Raw genomic sequence first — 19856 nt, forward strand, 5'->3', positions numbered from 1 at the left:
GTGACTGTCCACAGAGTACCTTTTTTATATACTGAGATAGAGATATCAGTTCAACGTTTCGCACCCAGCGCCACCTCGTGCTTAGTGACAGTAAAGTATGCGATTATCTAGGTTCCTAAATACTCATATTTCATATTTATTTGAGCAATTTCTATTACACCATTTTCTATTGCATACGATATAACATGGTGCAATAGAAAATGCTCTATTTCTCTTTTTACTTCAATGAAACAAATCGTTACAATCGTTAAAATCGTTAAATTTCGAGTATAAATAAAAATTTCGTATATTGAATAATAAGAAACAAGTTAACAAATATTAGATATGTATTTTTTTGTATAAGTTGAAAAAATTAAATGAAAGAAACACAGAATGAAATAAAACGAATGCTTTTATTTTTATTATAATTGAATTTACATACTTTTCGTGTAAAGCATTACAATATTTACTTAAATAAGAAAGTAAAAGATATGTTACTTCTTATTGAACCTAAACAATACAAATAAATCTTATGTTTTATTGCCCATTTTCTAAACCTCCGGAACACTTTCCAGGTAAAATTAGCAAATAATCGTACTACAAAGTAATAGCAAAATTTTGTTGTTATTTATTTTTTACATCTTTTTTATAATAGCTATAGTCAATAGCCATTTTCACATAATAATTTATTACCACATAATAATTTATTCGTATCCTTGCACCAAGTAAAAGTAAATATATTTACAGTCAAATCCTCAAGCTTATCAATTATAGTATTTTTATGCTTATCGCATTCAAAAAATTTATAATCCATTAGAACTGAAAAAAATGAAATGAAATGAAATGATTTATTTGCGGAATATGGGTAACATAAGATTTTATATAGATATAATTGCATTCTATACTCTGCTCTAATGAGCGTGCAAAATATTATATTCCCGAATTTGCTGAAAAAATAAAGCAGACAAATTCAAGATTATTCTTATTATATTCTCAAGTTTTTCCTTAATGTCTAGATAAATTTACTTGTAAACAACCAATTTGATTCAAAATTATATTATAACAAAAACAATTTTTTTGTACCAGTTACCTATTTTTAGTTGGGATGTATCTGAAAAAATGGTTCTTATGCATAATTTGTCATTTTGCCTAGTTCAATTTTTTCTGATTATGTAAATAACAATATCTTGCATATTTGAGAAACAATTCATCATATCGGTGTTAGGATACGTCAAACAATTTTTATTTTGAAAGTACTCTTTGTTCATTCTACTGGTCGTCCAAAAACATTTTAAATCTAAATAATAAAAAAATATACGAGTTGCTTTATTTTATTTTGGTTTACTTGCACATAAAATATATTATATTTGCAAGTACGCTGGTTATAAAAAATAACAGTATTTATTTTATCACAAGAAAATTTTATTAATGTATGATGCGTGTAATGACATTACAGGCAAAGAAAAAGACGAATCACTGTGTATAGTCTGTTGTTGTTAATATTATTAAAAAAAAAATCAATGTTACCAGTGCCTAAAAAACATTTAATTTGTAGAAACTCATTTCTTTCCAAAAGTTAATATTGAAATTAATTAAAGGTTTTAGGAAATTAAAAGAAAATATTTTATATAATATTTAACACTTCATTGTAAATTATATTTATAATAGCACCATCTTTCGCTATGTTACAAAAATTTCGCGCATTATAATCCGACTAAATCGAATATTACTTAAAGTGAATACTATGTTATGCAACTTGAGGAACTTCTGAAATGAGTTGGAAATAAGTTATCAGGCCGTGTGACTGACCCATTACATGTCAAATGACAGCCATTACATGATGGCCATGATGTGCGTGCAGCCAACCCATGTGGTAGTTAAGGTGGGGCCACATGCAGTCGCTCGACGCTCGTTTCCAAAGTCAAATCTGGTCACGTGACATTTAGCGATAAAGCTGAAAAAATGTTGAAAAAATTGAACTTTATCGCCGGAAAAAAAACCTTTTCAATTCCGGCAAAAACAGTGTTTTTTTTTTCATTCCCTCCAATGTCTTTTATTTGTACCACTGCCACGACTGCTACTAAATGAGATTAAGAAATTAGCTTCCAAGACCATTCCTGCAAGAAACCATCTTGTTGCTGCTGCTCGAGGCAGCGACTTGACGCTACTTTTTTTGAGTCACGGGAAATTCAAAATCACCTTCAAAATGGGATCACGTGACCAGTTTTATCGCTGCAAACGAGCGACTAGTGACTGCACGTGGGGGCACCCTAAAAAAAAATACGTATGCGACGCGATCGACGTAAAGCCGCATTCACATTTATCTGCCGTGTTATGTTCCTAAGTTCCTAAGATGGTAGATATTAAAATGCCTAATCTTTGCATACTTTAAGTGGGGCATTAAAGGCTCAGATTAAAGTTATCAATTCCTTTGCCTATCCCTTGGTCCACCAAATAACCAAGACCAAACCGCAAGGTTCGCAAGACCGGCAATTTTTGCTGATTTGGGACCATTTCGTGACATACAACTTTCTTAATTTTTAATACCTATTTGTTATGCTACGTTACTTTGTCACGAATAAATGATTTCTATTTCTATATATTTTTTTTTAATACCTTTGCCGAATACCATTACCATTTTGACGTGTAAATGAATTAATTAAAAAACAAGTAGCGTGAAGTGCGCGGGTGACACACTTTCCCGGCTCAGATAACACGGATTTGGAAATCCCGGTTCTGTTTTTTGTGTACTCGCCCATAGAAACTGACAGGAGCTTCTATAGGCGAGTAAACGAAAAACAAAGTCGGTATTTCCATCCCGGTATTATCCGGACCGGGAAAGAGTGTCACCCAAGTAAGTGCGCGACTTTTAAAGATACAACAGTGTAAATTGAAAAAAATGCTCTTTTTCCTTTCTATCGTCATAGGAATAATTAACTCTTGTAAAACACAGAGTAATACTGGTACCACGCTGTTTTATAATAAGGAATTTAAAACAGATTGTTGGTCTGAAGATGATTTAGCGAAATTGCGAGCCCGAATGATATTTAACCAAATAATCCCGCAGCAAACAACACCTAATCAAATAAATAAAGGATTCATAAATGATGCGATACGCTATTACCGTAAAGCATTGCACACAGTGGACAAACATGAGCACACCAATACAAAAAAAATACTACGAGAAACATTAGTAGACACTGTTGGGGGGCATTTACGGAGTGAACTACTTCCTAGTGCAAGGTTCGCCTATTACGCTGGGTATGTACCTTACAAAAACGTTAGGGAATTACATGAATTCTATGACGAATTAAAATTAATTTTAAACACGCAAGGACAAGGTTGGAAAAAACCTGTAAAAGTGCGTCAACTGGCTAATTTGACTGTCGTCAAAATCATGATAGGACCTGGTAAGCTCTTCGATCCATGTGACTGTCTAGTTATTCAGAGAGATTCTAATTCGTGTATACATTTACCAATTCCTCGAGTTGATGATGATTTCAAGCCCTCTGCAATTGCACTGCCGTTCAAACACGGTGGCTTAGTTAATCTGCAGTCGCCAAAATCCGAAAATATTTTGCTAAAATATTACACTACTGCTGCTCGATGCATTTTGCGCAGCTCTCCGGAAAATTGTCGTCACTCCGACTTCGTCAACTTCAATAATGACTTATGGCATTGGATGAAAAGAGACGTGGCGCCTCATTTGATGGACGAGAAATTATATGCAGCTTACGGTGGAGTCTTAAGAATAGCTGCAGCAGTGCAAAACTATGGCAAAGGTCTGGCGCGTCGAAACCTTTTCGAATTCTATCCAAGCCCGACTGTAACTAAATGGCAACCATGGAAAGCATTAACCGATTCATATCTTTATGTTAACAGCGATTGGTCTCCTGGTGTTTGCGTAACGCTGGTGATTTTAGCCGCGCTGGTTATATGTTGTTTACAAGTTTTGTTCAACTACTTTTTTGGGAATTCTAACGGTTGTCACTGCACAGACACGAGAAGAACAGTCAGCAAAGATGTGGAGTATGCCAATATTGATTTAAATTTTCCAGCTATGTTGCCAGGAAATGACGTGTTCTATAATAAAACAAAGCGTTCACCTACTGTAGTCCGAAGCAAATGTAATTCTGTTGGTACCGTAAAGACACAAAAAGTTTATGATCTCAATGAAAACACGGAAAAGTTTATGGATGTTGTCATGAGCGACGCCGAGGGAGAAAACTATTCTAGTTCAGAGTCTAATGACGAAGAAAGCATCGGGAAAGACCTTAATTACGCTATCGACGTCAGCAAAGTCAAGAGATCAGTAAGTCCACCAAAAATTGAATCATCCATTGCACAGTTAAAAATTAATAGGCGTCGCGAGCAAGTGGGTTACTCGGTGGACACAGTAGCGACAGGCGGGCGACGCAGACAGCGCCGGCAGGGCTGGGCGTGGTCGCGCTCGGGCAGCTCGGGCGTCTCGGCCGGCTCAGGCGGCGAGTCGGCCAGCAGCGGCAGCGGCAGCGGCAGCTGCACATCCCGCTCGCGCGCGCGCGACCTGGCCTGGGCGCGCCGCGTCGCATCCAACCACTCATTGCGTTCCCACGTGAAGACGGTTTCCGGGACAGAGCAAGAACCTAACTCCTATACAACTCCGACATCGCACCGATAATGAGCTTTATATAATCTTTTAACATTGATAAGACATTTATTATTTTTAGGATATTCCGTAAGTTTCTATAAGACAATGATTTATTTAAGAAGTATTGTATTGTAAGACATTCGAGACTAGCAACAAATAAAAAAAAAACTGACGTATGTATATTTTATTAAGTTAACACGACAAAGCATACATTAATTAAGGTACTTCATTTTACACGTTATGGGGTATTACTCAGTAACTGAAGGTAGTAAAATTTAGAATGTCCAATCCACAGGTCCAATCGCAGGTATAATTATCGCATGACCCGATGACGAAGTGCGACGGCGCGACGGTGCGACGACTTTACGTGCGACCCAAGGTTTTCTTGTCACTCCCTAAAGTGACTATACCAAAACAAGTCTACCCTTGACAAATCCTGCGATGCGGGCAGTAAATGCCACTGACTTCAACGCAATAAATATAACAATATATCAGTATCACATTAAACATATTTGTACCTTAAGAACTAAAATACATCTTTACAATAACATTAAAAATAATTATATAATTTTACTAATTAGTGCAATAGTGTATACGAAATATATTAATTAAAATTCGAATCACAGTATAATTTTTACTTATTCTATGTTAAAAACTAAATCATATTAAATTTAAAAAGAACTAAAATAAATTCATTAATAATATGCAGGGAATATGTTTTAAAATAAACTAGGAGACTCTTTAACAGACTGCGGAATCGTGTATTTATAAAATGTAGGTAAGCCTAAAACTGTTTAATTAAATACAGTAGTATTTCAAAATCGATATTATTATTTTAATTTAGTCTCATATGTACTTAATTCATCGTGAAGGTAAACATGACCAACAAGTTATATATAAGCCATTATTAGAGTTACTGTTATACCAATGATTATTATTGGTCATAAAGGCTATAATGACCCACACAATATGTTTTAGAAACGAATAAAAATACCAATTTTGAAATAATTGACCTTAAACTGAATTTGCTCACTATAACAGAATAATATATAAATAACTTAATAACACGTTCCCGATAGGTACACCACATTATCAAAATATAAAATTTCCAAACTACATTCAGTCCTACTAGATTCTAATCTGATACCAGTAGTGAACAGTTCTGTTAAATTTCAGATGTCTTAGTGTCAGACAAAGGTGTCAAATATGTGTGATAATATCTCTGTTCATTCCTACAAAAGAAACACAAACGGATCACCGATTTCTAACACTAAGATACAAAGAACTAAACAGAATTATTAAACATGCCCTAAATCTGGTTGTTTGAAAATTTGATGTATTAAATATGAGGGGTTGAATAATAATAATAAAGAGGTGAACGTGATGGATGAGATAGAAATTGACATCCGTTGCAAAAAGACCCGCGATGTCTGATGTAGTAGGGTCAGGGTCACTACTTTTTTAACTATGGCTGGAATTAGTCATTCATTAATCTATACTATACATATGTATAATGGTAAGTGTTCTGGACAAGTGTATCGTACATATTAAACATTGTTTATTAGTGTTTCATCCGTGTCGTGTTTTTAAGAGCTACTTGAAATATTACTGATAGCTTTCTGTTTAAATTAACGCATTCACTGCCACCTAACTTCCACTGGTGCCACCGACGCATATGTGCGTTCAAAATGTATGAATATTATGTGCGTCGGTGGCAGTGAATGCGTCAATACAGTGTCAAAAATAATGAAAATATAGTAAGGGATGAGAAAGATTTCGAATCATAATACTGGAGTGCCTGATCATGATTAGTGAATCCCCAATCACAAGCGAAGGTGACATAAAACTGCGTGTGGATATCTTATATTGGCATATTAAACAAGGATAAACTATGCCTCGCTCAACAGTATCGACAAGTCAGCCTGAAACACCCATCAACACTGGCTAATATAGCAGGTATCAGGCACAATGTCCGGAAGTAGAAGTTCTGACTACTTCCGTGAACGTTAAACATCAATCCTCTATCTCAGGTGGTTACCAGAACGACTTCCAACTTCTTGCAAGTCCACATAAGGCGTCTAGGGCTGTTTTATCGACGGAATGACATTAAGAACAGCATAGTTTTACCTTCTTTGTTAAATATACCATGTCTTTCTCGTCTTACTCATGTATGGTCGAGACGAGAGACGTTTTTAGTAAAATACTACATTTTTATTCTAATCATCAGTCAGGGCACACCGCACAATTTCGGTAATCCTATGCCCCAACGCTGAACGATCATTTGCGTAAGTTGCGATACTGGCGGTCGCTCCACTTCCTGTGCATGTACTTTACTATGTAGAGCGGCAGGCACGACACGAGAGTTATAGTTGTGACCTTCCACCAGAAATCCCAGTGTCTGATGAAGTCAGCGTCTAAAAAAAAAATCGTTATTAACTCGACCAAACAAACTTTACACAGTTTACTTATCTTATAAGTTAGGCGGAGAAAGGAAAAACTGTCAAATGAAGCACTAAGTTATGGCTTTGTAGCTTTCAATTAAATTTAGTATTTAGGGGAGTTCGGAAGCGTCCAATCGATCTACATAGCGTACTTTTATTTCTGAAAAAACGAGTGTATTTAATTTTTCTCTAGGTACTTAGCAATTATTTATCGAACAGTTAAGTTTAATTCGATTTTTTTCCACTACGCTATATCACAAATTTACAAGAAGGAGTAAAAAGTACCTAAATGTTAATCAAAATGTTGGTCAATGTTATTTTAGTTTCTTATAACAATAATGGTGGAAAATTACCTGAAACACAAACGCTTTAATAATAAGACGCTTGTGGTCAAACAAAATTTTAACAAACAAAGAGAAATATATTTCAACAAGACTACGAATGCGCAATATTGGGCAAAAAATACTTGATCATGGAAAACAAGTCTGTGCGCTTGACGTCAAGACGCTTGATCAATTTGCGTCGTTAGCCTTTAGTAAAGTGTACGTACCGAAGTAGCTGTTGAAGACGAGTAAGGTGGCGGTGTACATGAGCAGGCTGACGAGCTCGGCCACGACCATGAGCCGGTGCCACGTGTCCACGGTCAGCGCCACCATGATCAGCTCCGTCAGGATCAGCGCCGTGTAGCTGATCTCCACTATGTGGATCAACTGGTCCTCGAAAAGGACAAGCGCACCGTACATTATAACACCGCCTGCAACACGTTGACAAATAACTCTTTATAATTATGTATACTAGAGCACCTAGATGTTGGAATTTTAGGATAGATCTCGTGAGAATATTGGGATGAAATGTAGCCTATGGTGTGTTCCAGGCGTCCAGTTATCTTTAACTCCGCGTATGTCCTGACACAAATATGGACTAAATTTAAATCTATCTTTTTGTAAAGAATTTGTGCTTATTAAAACTGATGAGACTAGAATTCAACACGTTTTATAGTTCCAACATACGAAGGGATAATTTTATAAATTTCCGTCCATCCGTTTAGGAGAAAAAAACCACATTCACAAACATATAAACATAAACATATAGACAAACTTATGCGTACCAGGGCCGCTTTTGCGGCAGAAAAATTAAATGGTTAACCCCGGGTTACGAATGAGCATAGCAGTATTTCGAGCTCTCTGGGTTAGCACTTAACTCAGAGATGGTTAATTTTACTAATTACGCATATGGAGTTGCGGACAGAAGCTATTTTTTGTTACCTTGATATATTGAGATGCCTGTCCAAATGTAAAATGTCTTGTACGATAATTGTCTTCCTTTTGTCAATTGTTTGTAGAGTTGTGGATTTTTAAGCGCAGTTGAGCTGGGAATATCTTTGTCGAGTACCTATAAACGTTAGAATAAAAGTGTATTTATTGCACAGGCTGACGAAAATGGAAAAAAAAACAATAATGGAATTCAACATGACTGCCATGGATAACTTTAAACTTGCAGTATAGGGCAAATATTACCAAACATAATATAGAAGAAAATATATACTATATTTTGCATCTCTCCCAAAAACTACATACTATTTTTACTGGAGTCTTACATATTAAATATTTGAATGCTTACTCAAAAACTTACCAATGAAAATACAGGCAGCATAGTGAACAACGTGCCATAGCCGACCATCAAGAATCCGGGATAGAGAGACACCGATGAAAAGTAGAAGACCACCGAAAAGACAGCCTGTTCAAAAGAAATATCGATTAATACATTTTGACAAACTAATACTGCAGTACCTGGGCGACCGAGCTTTGCTCGGGCTAAAACTCGGTAACAATCGTTTTCCCAGAGATAAGACCAAAACTGCTACATGCCAAATATCATCGAAATCGTTGGAGCCGTTTTCGAGATCCCCGAATTACAAATTTATATATATGTATACCTATATACAAGAATTGTTCGTTTAAAGGTATTAGATAGATAGATATTTCTGGCCTTCATTTACAGTTCTGTCACTTTTCCTATTAAGCAGCATAATTATGCAAAAATAACCGGCCAAGAACGTGTTGGACACGCCCATGAAAGGGTTTCGTACCCATTACGAAAAAATCAAGTAAAATTTTTCTAAGGATTTCGTATTATTTTTCTTTTTGTTTCCCAACCTGAAACGCTCAAATGACGAAGTCATTGCCGCCAAAGAGGCCTATTTTAATGACTTTCACAAATCATACTTTTTGGGTGGCTTATTGAAGCTGGAATATTGGTGGAAGAAATTTATAGAGTTAAAAGGTGACTATGTAGAAAAATAAATGCATATATATAAAAACTAGCTTTTGCCCGCGACTTCGTCCGCATGTACTTAAGTTATCAGGGCATATGTTTTAATTAACCCCCGTTATAATTGTGACATTTGTATCTGTGTGCATAGCGTAAAATTAATTATCTCGTGTGCTTCGTTTTCGTGTGCGCGTGTGGTGTGAACCGAATCTTAATCTAGAACCCGAAGTAGGAATATATTCGAAATTGCACTGTACATAATATTTTGTAAATTAGGTAAATGATAAATAAGAACGGATAATCACACAAAAAATATGCTTATATTAATATTAATGATTTTATTATGCACAACCCGATGAGTAATTTTTAAGTTAGGTAGGTACTTACCTACTGCATAATAATTTGCAAATTTATTTCACACATCATTTTAAATATCAATTTAATTTCCACATTTTAGTTGTACATTTTGTATGAAAAACCGCCTCCCCTATTGAAGTCGCCAACAAGGATAATTTAAAATTGTGACCAGCCATATTTTTAGTCTAGAAATAAGGAAGTCTCATTGAAACTCCCCCCTAATAAATCGAAAGCTACTTCTTCTTTCTTTATCTTTGCCTACGCAGATCATTTTTATTTTTTATCAAGACCCTGTAAGTATAGGTACCAACTTTCGTAATGCTAAGTCCAGAAATGAGAAAAGTTCCATACAAACTTTACCCGTCCCCCCCCCCCAATTTTACCCCTTTACGGACCATTTTATCCATTTCACCTACACAGATAATTTTTAATTCTAATCGCGAACTTGTATACCTATTTTCATACTTCTAAGTCCAGAAATGAGAAAATTACCTTTCAATCTTTACCCTCCATTTTACCCCATTAGGGGTAATTTTATCCATTTCACCTACACAGATATTTTTTAATTGTAATCGAGAACTTATACACCTATTTTCATACTTCTAAGTCCAGAAATGAGAAAATTACCAAACAAACTTTACCCCTCCATTTTACCCCTTTAGGAGGGAATTTTATTCATTTCACTAAGACAGACAATTTTCAATTGTAATCGAGATCTTATACACTTATTTTCATACTTCTAAGTCCGAAAATGAGAAAATTCTATACAAACTTCACCCCCCCCCCATTTTACCCCTTTAGGAAGGAATTGTATGCATTTTACCTACACAGATAAGTTTTGATTGTAATCGAGAACTTATACACCTTTTTTCATACTTCTAAGTCCAGAAATGAGAAAATTCCATATAAACTTCACCCCCCTATTTCACCCCCTTAGGGGATGAATTTCTAAAAATTCTTTCTTACTGCTCACTTACATCATAAAAAGAACCCCTGTACCAAATTTCAAGTTTCTAGGCCCAGCGGTTTGGGTTGTGCGTTGATCTATAAGTCAGTCAGTCAGTCAGTTTCTTCTTTTATATATATAGACTAGCTTTTGCCCGCGGCTTCGCTCGCGTTAAATTTGGGATAACAATTAACATACATTTACTTTCTGCGATCCTTTTTTTCGTGTTTTGATTGATTTTTTCGAGGATTTCATGGAAATATACAGTCAGACGTTGTTTTAGACAGATGGTGCACATTTTGTAATTCAAAAATCAACCTACATACGTAATTAATCATTCATAATTCGTACCAACTCTGAAACCCTGTTTCGCTGAAACGTTATAGTACATTGTGTCTTAAGGGCGGTAAATAAGGAATTACGAACGAGAGTCTATTAGAAGCCCGAAGTCGAAGACTGAGGGCTTTAATGAGTCGATGTTCGTAATTCTAGTACCGCCCGTGCGACATACAATGTTTTTCATCACATTTGCGAGTAAAATTGCATATTTGTAAAAGAAAAAAAAATTGCCGATACCGCTGACTCCGCTCTTGGCAGCGGCAGCCTCCGAGCCGCCTTACCCCAGCCTGACCATGCGCGCGACATGCTCCTGCACGCCAGCACGACCAGCACGCCATGCAGTATCACACTCACTTACCGACCTTGGGCTTCATGACAACAAAATTAATACGGGCAGTGACTCATTTACCGACCACGGGTTTCATGACAAGCACATTAAGGTCGAGGGTTTTATTTGGGGGGTTGCAACTAAGGTAGCCTGCATGTTATGACACTGTTTACGACCAAGTGTGATGAAAAAGACGTTAAAGAACTACGCGTTTCTTTTGCGAACTACGAATTCCTACACGATATAGGATATAGGATTGTATCTCAAGAAATTGTAAAGTCCCCGCGGAACATGAATTACTGTTATGATCTACTTTAATATTCTTAATTGTCGATGAGAGACATATTGTAGCTTTCTATTATTAAAAGCGTTTTGAAAATCTGCCCCGAAATTAAATTCACTTATTTTTATTATGCGGAAATTTTGCATAAAAAAAGAAGGCTGTCCATCAAGGATATTGTAGCTTTCTATTGGTAATAGAATTATTTAAATCAGCTCAGTAGTTTCAGAGATTACCCCCAACAAACAAAGAAACAAACAAAGTTGAGATATTTTTCTATTCCATTGAATTTTCTAAAAATCTTTCCATAGTGCACCTCTCTATTACTTTAGGTCCATCTATGCCAATTTCAAGTCTCTAGCACCAGTAGTTTTGGCTATGCGTTGTCTGTCAGTCAGCCAGTCATGGTACTGTTCAGGTAGAGTTAGGTAGACAATTATAAATAAACCAACCCTGAAGTTGAATTCACTTTTTGCTATCCCGCGGGAGTTTTACGTTTTCCCGGAGAAAAGTAGCGTATGCCAATCAGGGATAATGTAGCTCCCAATGGGTAAAATATCTTTTTTAAATCAACCCCAATGATGAATTTACTTAAGTATTTCGATCTTGCGGGAATTTTGCATTCTTCTGTAGAAAAGCAGCCTATGTCAATCAGAGATACTGCAGATTACTAATAGTGAAAGATTTTTTAAAATCAGCTCCGAATTTGGATTGTCTTACTTACTTCTATGTACCTATCCTGCGGGAATTTTGCATTTTCTCAAAGAAGAGTAATCTCTGCCAATCAACAATAGTGTAGCTTTATATTAGTGGAAGAATTTTTAAAATCAGCTCTGAAGTTGAATTCAGCTTTTTCTATCCCATGGGAATTTTGGATTTTCCGAAAAAAAAAGTGGCCTATGTCAATCGAGGATAGTCATATCATATGAAAGAATTTTTAAAAGCAGTGCCAAAGTTGAATTTACTTATGTCTATCCCGCGGGAATTTTTCATTTTTCCGGAAAAACGTATCCTATGTCAATCAGGAATACTGTAGCTTACTTTTGTTGAAAGAACTTTTAAAATCAGACCCGAAGTTGAATTCACTTATTTATATCCCGCGGGAATTTTGCATTTTCCCGAAGAAGAGTAGTCTATACTAATGAGGAATAGTGTAGCTTTCTATTGATGTAAGAATTTTTCAAATCATACCCGAAGTTGCATTCAGTTTTTTTATCCCATGGGAATTTTGTAATTTCCCGAAGAAAAAGTAGCCTTTGTCATTTGGGGATAGTCATATCACATAATATGTAAGAATTTTTTAAATCAGCTTCGTAATTGAATTAATTTATTTCTATCCCGCGGGAATTTTGCATTATCCCGGATAAAAAGTAACCTATGTCAATCAAGGATAGTGTAACTTACTAACGGTGAAAGAATTTTTAAAATCGGCTCATTAGTTTCAGATCTTCGACTACAAACAAAGAAGCGAAAAAAGTTTTGATATTTCCCTATCCCGTGGGAATTTCGAAAAATCCTTTCTTAGTGCGCGTCTAAATCTATTAAGGAACATATATTCCAAATTTCAAGTTTCTAGCCCCAGTGGTTTGGGCTGTGCGTTGATCTATAAGTCAGTCAGTCAGTCAGTTTCTTCTTTTATGTATATAGATAACTGTTTATTTTTTCCAGAAACAGGTACTTATTAAAACAGCCCTCGTACCTATAGAGGGGGAAAAAATCACCCTCACTTTACGTCTATGGGAGGTACCCTAGAATTTTTTATTTTATTTAACCACTGTCGGCGTGAATATTATGTATACGAGGCCAAATTACATCTTTCTAGTACTAACGGTGTCTGAGCTTAGCTGCGGACAGACATGGCGAAACTATAAGGGTTCCTAGTTAACTACGGAACCCTAAAAAGAGGTTTCTTTAGTGGCGGCGCAGGACAAAATTTAAGTTTGGCACGGCCAAAATATATTTTGCAACTTACACATGACGGATTTTCAATGACAAAATAAAAGAACGAGATATTTTCGAGACGCGAGACCCCTCTACAGGCGAGAGGCCGCCCTCCGGCGGTCGCCGACGCCAAAACTGCGTTTCTTTCTGGATTAACCTAAAGTTCGCAGGCAGTAAGTGTTAACCGTACACCCAGTAGGTAATGATGTGGCTAAAAGTAGTAACTTGGGCGGCGCTTCTGTCAAACAGCATACGCCTCAGTTATCTAATATTTTTAAACGAGCTATTCTTGCATATACATATATTTATTTGTTTCGGGGATCTCAAAAAACTGCTGGGTCATTAGGGGCAAACGATCAATCTTGTCTCTGGGAAAAGGCGTGCTTTCGAGTGATGTATTTTTGTTCTGATTAATTTCGTGCGCAATAAGGCAATAAGGTTGTTAATTTCGCTGCTATCAACGCTAATGCAGCACCTCGCTTGGCTTGCAAACAATGTCGGAATTGAATCCCGGTCGGACATAATGAAACGAAGTATTAACTTCAAGTGAAGCTCGATCGCCTAACTGTTTTGCTTATTGTTTCTAGTTTATTTAGCTCAGACAGATGTATACCTATAGATGTATACCTGCATGGTTGAGACGATGAGGCCGCGGTGCACGATGAACAGCGACAGCGCGGCGGAGCGCATGACGGCGCGCCGCCCGTGCACCAGCAGCAGCCGCGCCAGCGCCGCGAACGCGCGCACGCTCACGTCACCCGCCAGCGACGCCGCGCGCCCCTCCGCGCCCTCTATACCCACACCTGTCGCACATAAATGTTAACACTATTTTTTTGTGCTATTAAAACCAAGTGTAAAAGCGACAAATTATCGCGTAGACAGTCCGTACAAATTTAAAAGCACCAAAAATAGGTTTTTCACTTCTCATGCTCGTAAAGTTCGTGTTTATGCTTGATCTAGACGACATAAAATGACTTTTTCTTCCAACTACACTTATGCTTTAATTTCACCATAACCGCACTAAATGACCAGCACAAAGCGGGACTTTTCTGCTCTAGAGCAGAAAAATTGTATGAAAATCTTTATTGCATTGTTTTAGATTTATTTTTAATTGCCCACCAAAGAGGTAACACAAGTATTTTTGCTATAAAATTAGCCTGCATAGTGTAAAAAAATCTAGTGTTAGGTTGGTCAACCTGACGGTCTTATGAAATTTGACAGATTGCTACAATAGTAGATTGATAACCAAGGATGGAAAGTGACTCATTTCACCCGAGATATTTAATAGTACGAGGGGAATTGGGTAATTTCACCCGAGTTAGACACTCTACTTTTCATTTCGACTGTGAGGAAAGTAAAATACTACAAAAAATAAGAATAATAATAAATTGAATTTACTTATATCCAACCTCCAACGGTACCTTTTCGACTGGCCACTTGTCACGGTCGACTATAATAAAAAGTCTAGTTGGTCACGACCAAGGAGCTTATATACAAAACTGGAGGTTGAACGCCAAACGAAGAAGTTTGACCTTTATGACTTATTTATATTTTAATTTATTGTACAATAATGAAGGAGCTCGTCTTTATAATAAAATACCCTCGCATATCAAATATGTAAGCTCATTTCACGCATTTAAACTACAGTTAGCAAAACATATCATCGCTGATACAAATGCGTGAAGTGTGTACGTTACCTACCTACTTATCTGTTTGTGATTGTTTGTGAGATTTAATACTTACTACTTATGTTCAGTGAATGAGGCGACGAACATTCATTAAAATTGTTCTAAGTTAAATGATGTTATCACGGAAGTGACAATCATGTCTTTGTTGATAATAAATTTCTTTAAACCTAAACCTTAAACCTTAATATATTCAAACTCTTTCTTTCACATTTCACGAATGACTTCCATCTCTTTCTTAACCTAACTAAAGAAAGAGATGGAATATGTTCGTGACGTAATAAAGATCATTTTTTTTGTTACAAACGGATGTTCGTTCAACCTCCAGTGTTGTATGTAAGCTCCTTGGTCACGACGTGCATCTAGATGGCCATGCCGAAACGTGAAAAAAAAGTGTCATTGACGTGACTCAATGAGGGCTATCGCGAATGAATTCGCCGCTAGAGGCGCTAGTGTAGCGTGAGGTCTCCGAAATGTCAAATCTCATAGTTTTTGGGTGAGCTACGCGGGTTTATTTAATATTAGAATAATTTTGTGAATATTTTGCAATATCTGATATTAATTATGGCAAATATGCGTTCCGGGGCAAAGAATGTCTGTGTTTTGAGACAGTTTTGTCTTTCGTAAACCTTTGTCCTCCCTTTTTTCCGAACAAAACGGGGACTAAGCAACACTGTGGCATGCTCGTTATTTTTATGGTACGGTTTTAAGGTGTATTAAATATGATTTTGATCTAAACTTTGTTTTCACGCCCGTAATAACAGACTTTGAAAGCCACACTAAAAAACCTCACGCAACAGTGCGCCATCTAGTGAGACAAAAAACGATAGCCCTCATTATCTTCGACTCCGTGGCTAATCGAAAAATTTTAAAAAATACTTTCCACCCTAAAGATGAAAACGCCATTTTCCACCCGGCTATCTACCCATGAAAGATAAACTTTCCGAACAGGAGAGTTGAAAAAAATTGTTGCTACCAATCCCATCAAAAATAGTACGTAGCCGTATTAAAAAAAACTGTGTGTTTGGTTGGCCAACCTGGCGCCCATCCGAAATTTTACAGATCGCGGGTAAAAATATCTGCTACTAACTCTGCCAAAAACAAACCTTGCAAATTTTCCGTTTACCTTTTTTGAGAGTGCATGGGGCACTACGTGGGGCTCCTATTTCTGGGCAGCGTGCCCTTCGGGCATATGAAGCAACCTAACGAACCTATTTATTTATTTGAACCAACCTATCTACTTTGTTTTTGTTAATCGAAAGCTTTTGACATTCTACATAGACGTATATTATGTGTATCAAGTTTATGACAAATAATATTATTAATTTTGTAGTTCGATATTATATTCATTCGACCAGTCGTGTTGTATGTATTTTGAACGTTAAAGATTACGAACATTATTAATTTAGGCTTTCGACATTCTAGACGTATGTGTAGGTATCGAGTTTATGATATTTGATTTTAGATGTTATGCTACGTAACCGTAACATCACTTGAATAAAGTAAAGGCTTCATAAACAATAAGATCGGTTATAAAGGCGTTTCGGAAATTTTTATACTATATAAAATATAGATCAGTTAAAACCGGGTAAAAAGGCGATTCGGAAATTTTACTACAAGTAGAAATAAAGATCAGTTAATAATAAGACCGGGTTAAAAAGCGATTTGGAAATTTTCCTACAAGTAGAAATATAGATCAGTTAATAATAAGTCCAGGTAAAAAAGCAATTCGGAATTTTTTCTACTATATTACGATATTACGATCAGAGGAAAAGTCGATTGGATTTATTTATACAAGAAAAAATATATATCAGGAAATTCGTCTAGCAAACCCAACCCTAGTATTTCATAAATCAATTTCAACTTGGATACCTCCATGTTTTATAGAAAATTGGCGTTCACAAACACCCAACTGATCCTATAAGGTAGCCTATAAGCCATTTTTAGGGTTTCGTACCCAAAGGGTGCCAACGGAACCCTATTACTGAGACTTCGCTGTCTGTCGGTCTGTCCATCCGTCCGTTCGTCACAGGGCTCTATCTCTTGAGCCGTAATAGCTAGGCAATTTAAATTTTCACAGATTATGTGTTACTTTGGGACTAGGTCAATTGGTGCGAATTGTCCCGTGATATTTATTTATTTATATACAGTGGCCGCGACAACAACAAATACTAAAAATAAAATAAAGTTACAAATTAAAGGGATTCGTCCGTGTCCGTCATTCAGCGGTTTTTGATTGCTAGGCTGCCAAGATGACGGCTGTCAGTTGCTAGGGGCAACGCCCGTGACCCTATGTTGTTTAATATTTAACTTCTTATATTAATTTGCGATTTTATTACTGCTATTTTATAAAACCTTCGATAATTATAACAATTGTCTCTAAGACCGTGGTTTATTTTTTTGTGCAGCATTAAGACTAAATAACAATTTATGATCCACAAACCTCCGACACACACTTACCAAAAGCCAACTTCAATAAAGCACTCACAGCCGCTGTATTTAATGTGTTTTACACTAAAAAATGTCCGTTATAATTCATACTAAGTAACACTATTTATTTACAAGGTCAAAATTTAAAATCAGGTTAAGATTTATTCACTAAAGTACGCGCCGTTCGGCCGAATTACCGTTCAGCCACTTTTTTGTTTTCGGCGCATGGTTAGAGTCTAAAGCGCTATTCAGCCTCCGACAGGGCGACAGCCAAAGAGGATGAGAATTTAAAATTGTTCTTTATTCAAAATACTTGCACCTAGTGCTTACATTTTGGTGATATGTTTCTATTAAGTTGTAATGTAGTGTAACTAATTATGTTTGTTCAGGTGGAATTAAATAATTTAAATAAAATATTAAATATTAATCTTGTGTCGTAATAAGTCCCGTCTATTTAACTACGAGTGAAAATCACGAAAGTTTAAAACATTATAACTAGGTATACTTATACATACTTATAATAATATATTTTATCCAAACCTATATAATTATATATAGTTTTGGATAGATAGGTATTTAACAAAATGTAAACAAACTTCAGCTGCCAGATTTGGTACATTCAAGGATTTTAAACATTTTACTTACATATCTATCATTGTAATACAAACTAGACTAGTGTATTTCAATTCAGAAATGGAAATGTTTAGATAATTTGATCGGGGGATTTCAAAATTTACGACACAAATTGTCATTGTTTTGTTTACATTTAGTTATATCCAAACCAAGTATGGATAGTAGGAGTGGTGGTATTGTGGAGTGAGGGGTGATTGACCTATGTCGGCCTCCTGTATCATGGCGACGTCGTTCCCGCCGTCGCCCACGGCGGCCACGACGCGGCCGCGCGCACGCAGCAGCTGCGCCACGCGCGCCTTCTGCGTGGGCGAGCAGCGCGCCACCACCACGCCCGCGCACTTGCACAGCACCTCCACGAACTCTTCCTCGTACGACTGCAGGCACACCTGACGACACAACCAACAACTATATCGAGACACGCGGTACATGAAAACTAGCCAAGTCAGACCTTAAGGCTTCAAATACATTATCCTAAGTTATGAGACGAAATTATATTTTAAGTTGTTATGAAATATGTTATGTTGTTATAAATAAATTTCAGGACTGACTATTGAACTTAGCACCCATTTAGATCTCACTTCTTTTGTCGTTAAAGTCAACAATCAAGTCATATATCATAATATTTAACTTGGCTCTCATTTAGATCTCACTTCTTTTGTCGTTAAAGTCAACAATCAAGGCATATATCATAATATTTAACTTGGCTCTCATTTAGATCTCACTTCTTTTGTCGTTAAAGTCAACAATCAAGGCATATATCATAATATTTAACTTGGCTCTCATTTAGATCTCACTTCTTTTGTCGTTAAAGTCAACAATCAAGGCATATATCATAATATTTAACTTGGCTCTCATTTAGATCTCACTTCTTTTGTCGTTAAAGTCAACAATCAAGGCATATATCATAATATAGAACTTGGCTCTCATTTCACATTTATGTTTTGATGGGATTCTAATTTATTCGTTACTTGTATTCGTTTTCTACTTCATTATTTCACCCTTTGACGTTAAAATATGATAATAGTAAGCTGCACTTTTATTCGCTGCCCTAATGACGCCGCATGCACACCACGTACGGTCTGTAGCACCAAATGGTTGGCGACACCGCGGCAGCACGAAGGCGGCGAATACGCCGCCTAGATCTTGTTCAACGTGCGTTCCACCGAGAAAACGCTGGCCAAGAATGCTAGTGTTCACGGAGTCTCACGCGTGATAAGGATAAGTAACGTCACTCTGAAGATAAAACGCATAGTCCATAGTAAAAACTTTGCTCAGTTTGGGACTAAATCAAGGAATTGCCTTATGTCACAACTTCTAACTTTTAGTGGATTTGTACCCCACAAAATTATCCCATTACACTAAAATGACAAACTAACTTTAGCCCGCGGCTTCGCTCGCGCAGAATTAGTATGTAGTTTAAAACTTTTTGATTCCACAGGAACTACACACTGTTTCGGGATAAAAAGTAGCCTATATGTTAATCCAGTGTATGTATTATGCCAAAACTCATTCAAGTCCATTCAGTAGTTTTTGCGTGAAAGAGTAACAAACATCCATTCATCCATCGATCCATCCATCCATACAAATTTTCGCGTT

General features: G+C 36.5%; 2 protein-coding genes across 2 annotated transcripts in view; one reads left to right on the forward strand and one right to left on the reverse strand.

Moving 5' to 3' along the window:
* Positions 1-2818: 2818 nt before the first annotated feature.
* LOC141431166 (uncharacterized) lies at positions 2819-4755 on the forward strand. The gene has a single exon (XM_074092208.1). The coding sequence runs from the start codon at positions 2879-2881 to the stop codon at positions 4637-4639; it is 1761 nt and encodes a 586-aa protein (XP_073948309.1). The 5' UTR covers positions 2819-2878; the 3' UTR covers positions 4640-4755.
* A 23-nt stretch (positions 4756-4778) lies between these two features.
* Positions 4779-19856, reverse strand: part of LOC141441199 (probable phospholipid-transporting ATPase IIB) — a gene marked incomplete at its 5' end in the record, with an annotated part of 28272 nt that continues 13194 nt past the window's right edge. Inside the window, 6 exon segments of the mRNA XM_074105876.1 lie at positions 4779-7023; positions 7601-7804; positions 8316-8442; positions 8683-8787; positions 14140-14315; positions 18460-18646. Coding sequence (XP_073961977.1) covers positions 6887-7023; positions 7601-7804; positions 8316-8442; positions 8683-8787; positions 14140-14315; positions 18460-18646 — 936 coding nt within the window.

Source organism: Choristoneura fumiferana, chromosome Z, assembly GCF_025370935.1.
Source record: "Choristoneura fumiferana chromosome Z, NRCan_CFum_1, whole genome shotgun sequence".
NCBI classification, from domain to species: Eukaryota; Metazoa; Arthropoda; class Insecta; order Lepidoptera; family Tortricidae; genus Choristoneura; species Choristoneura fumiferana.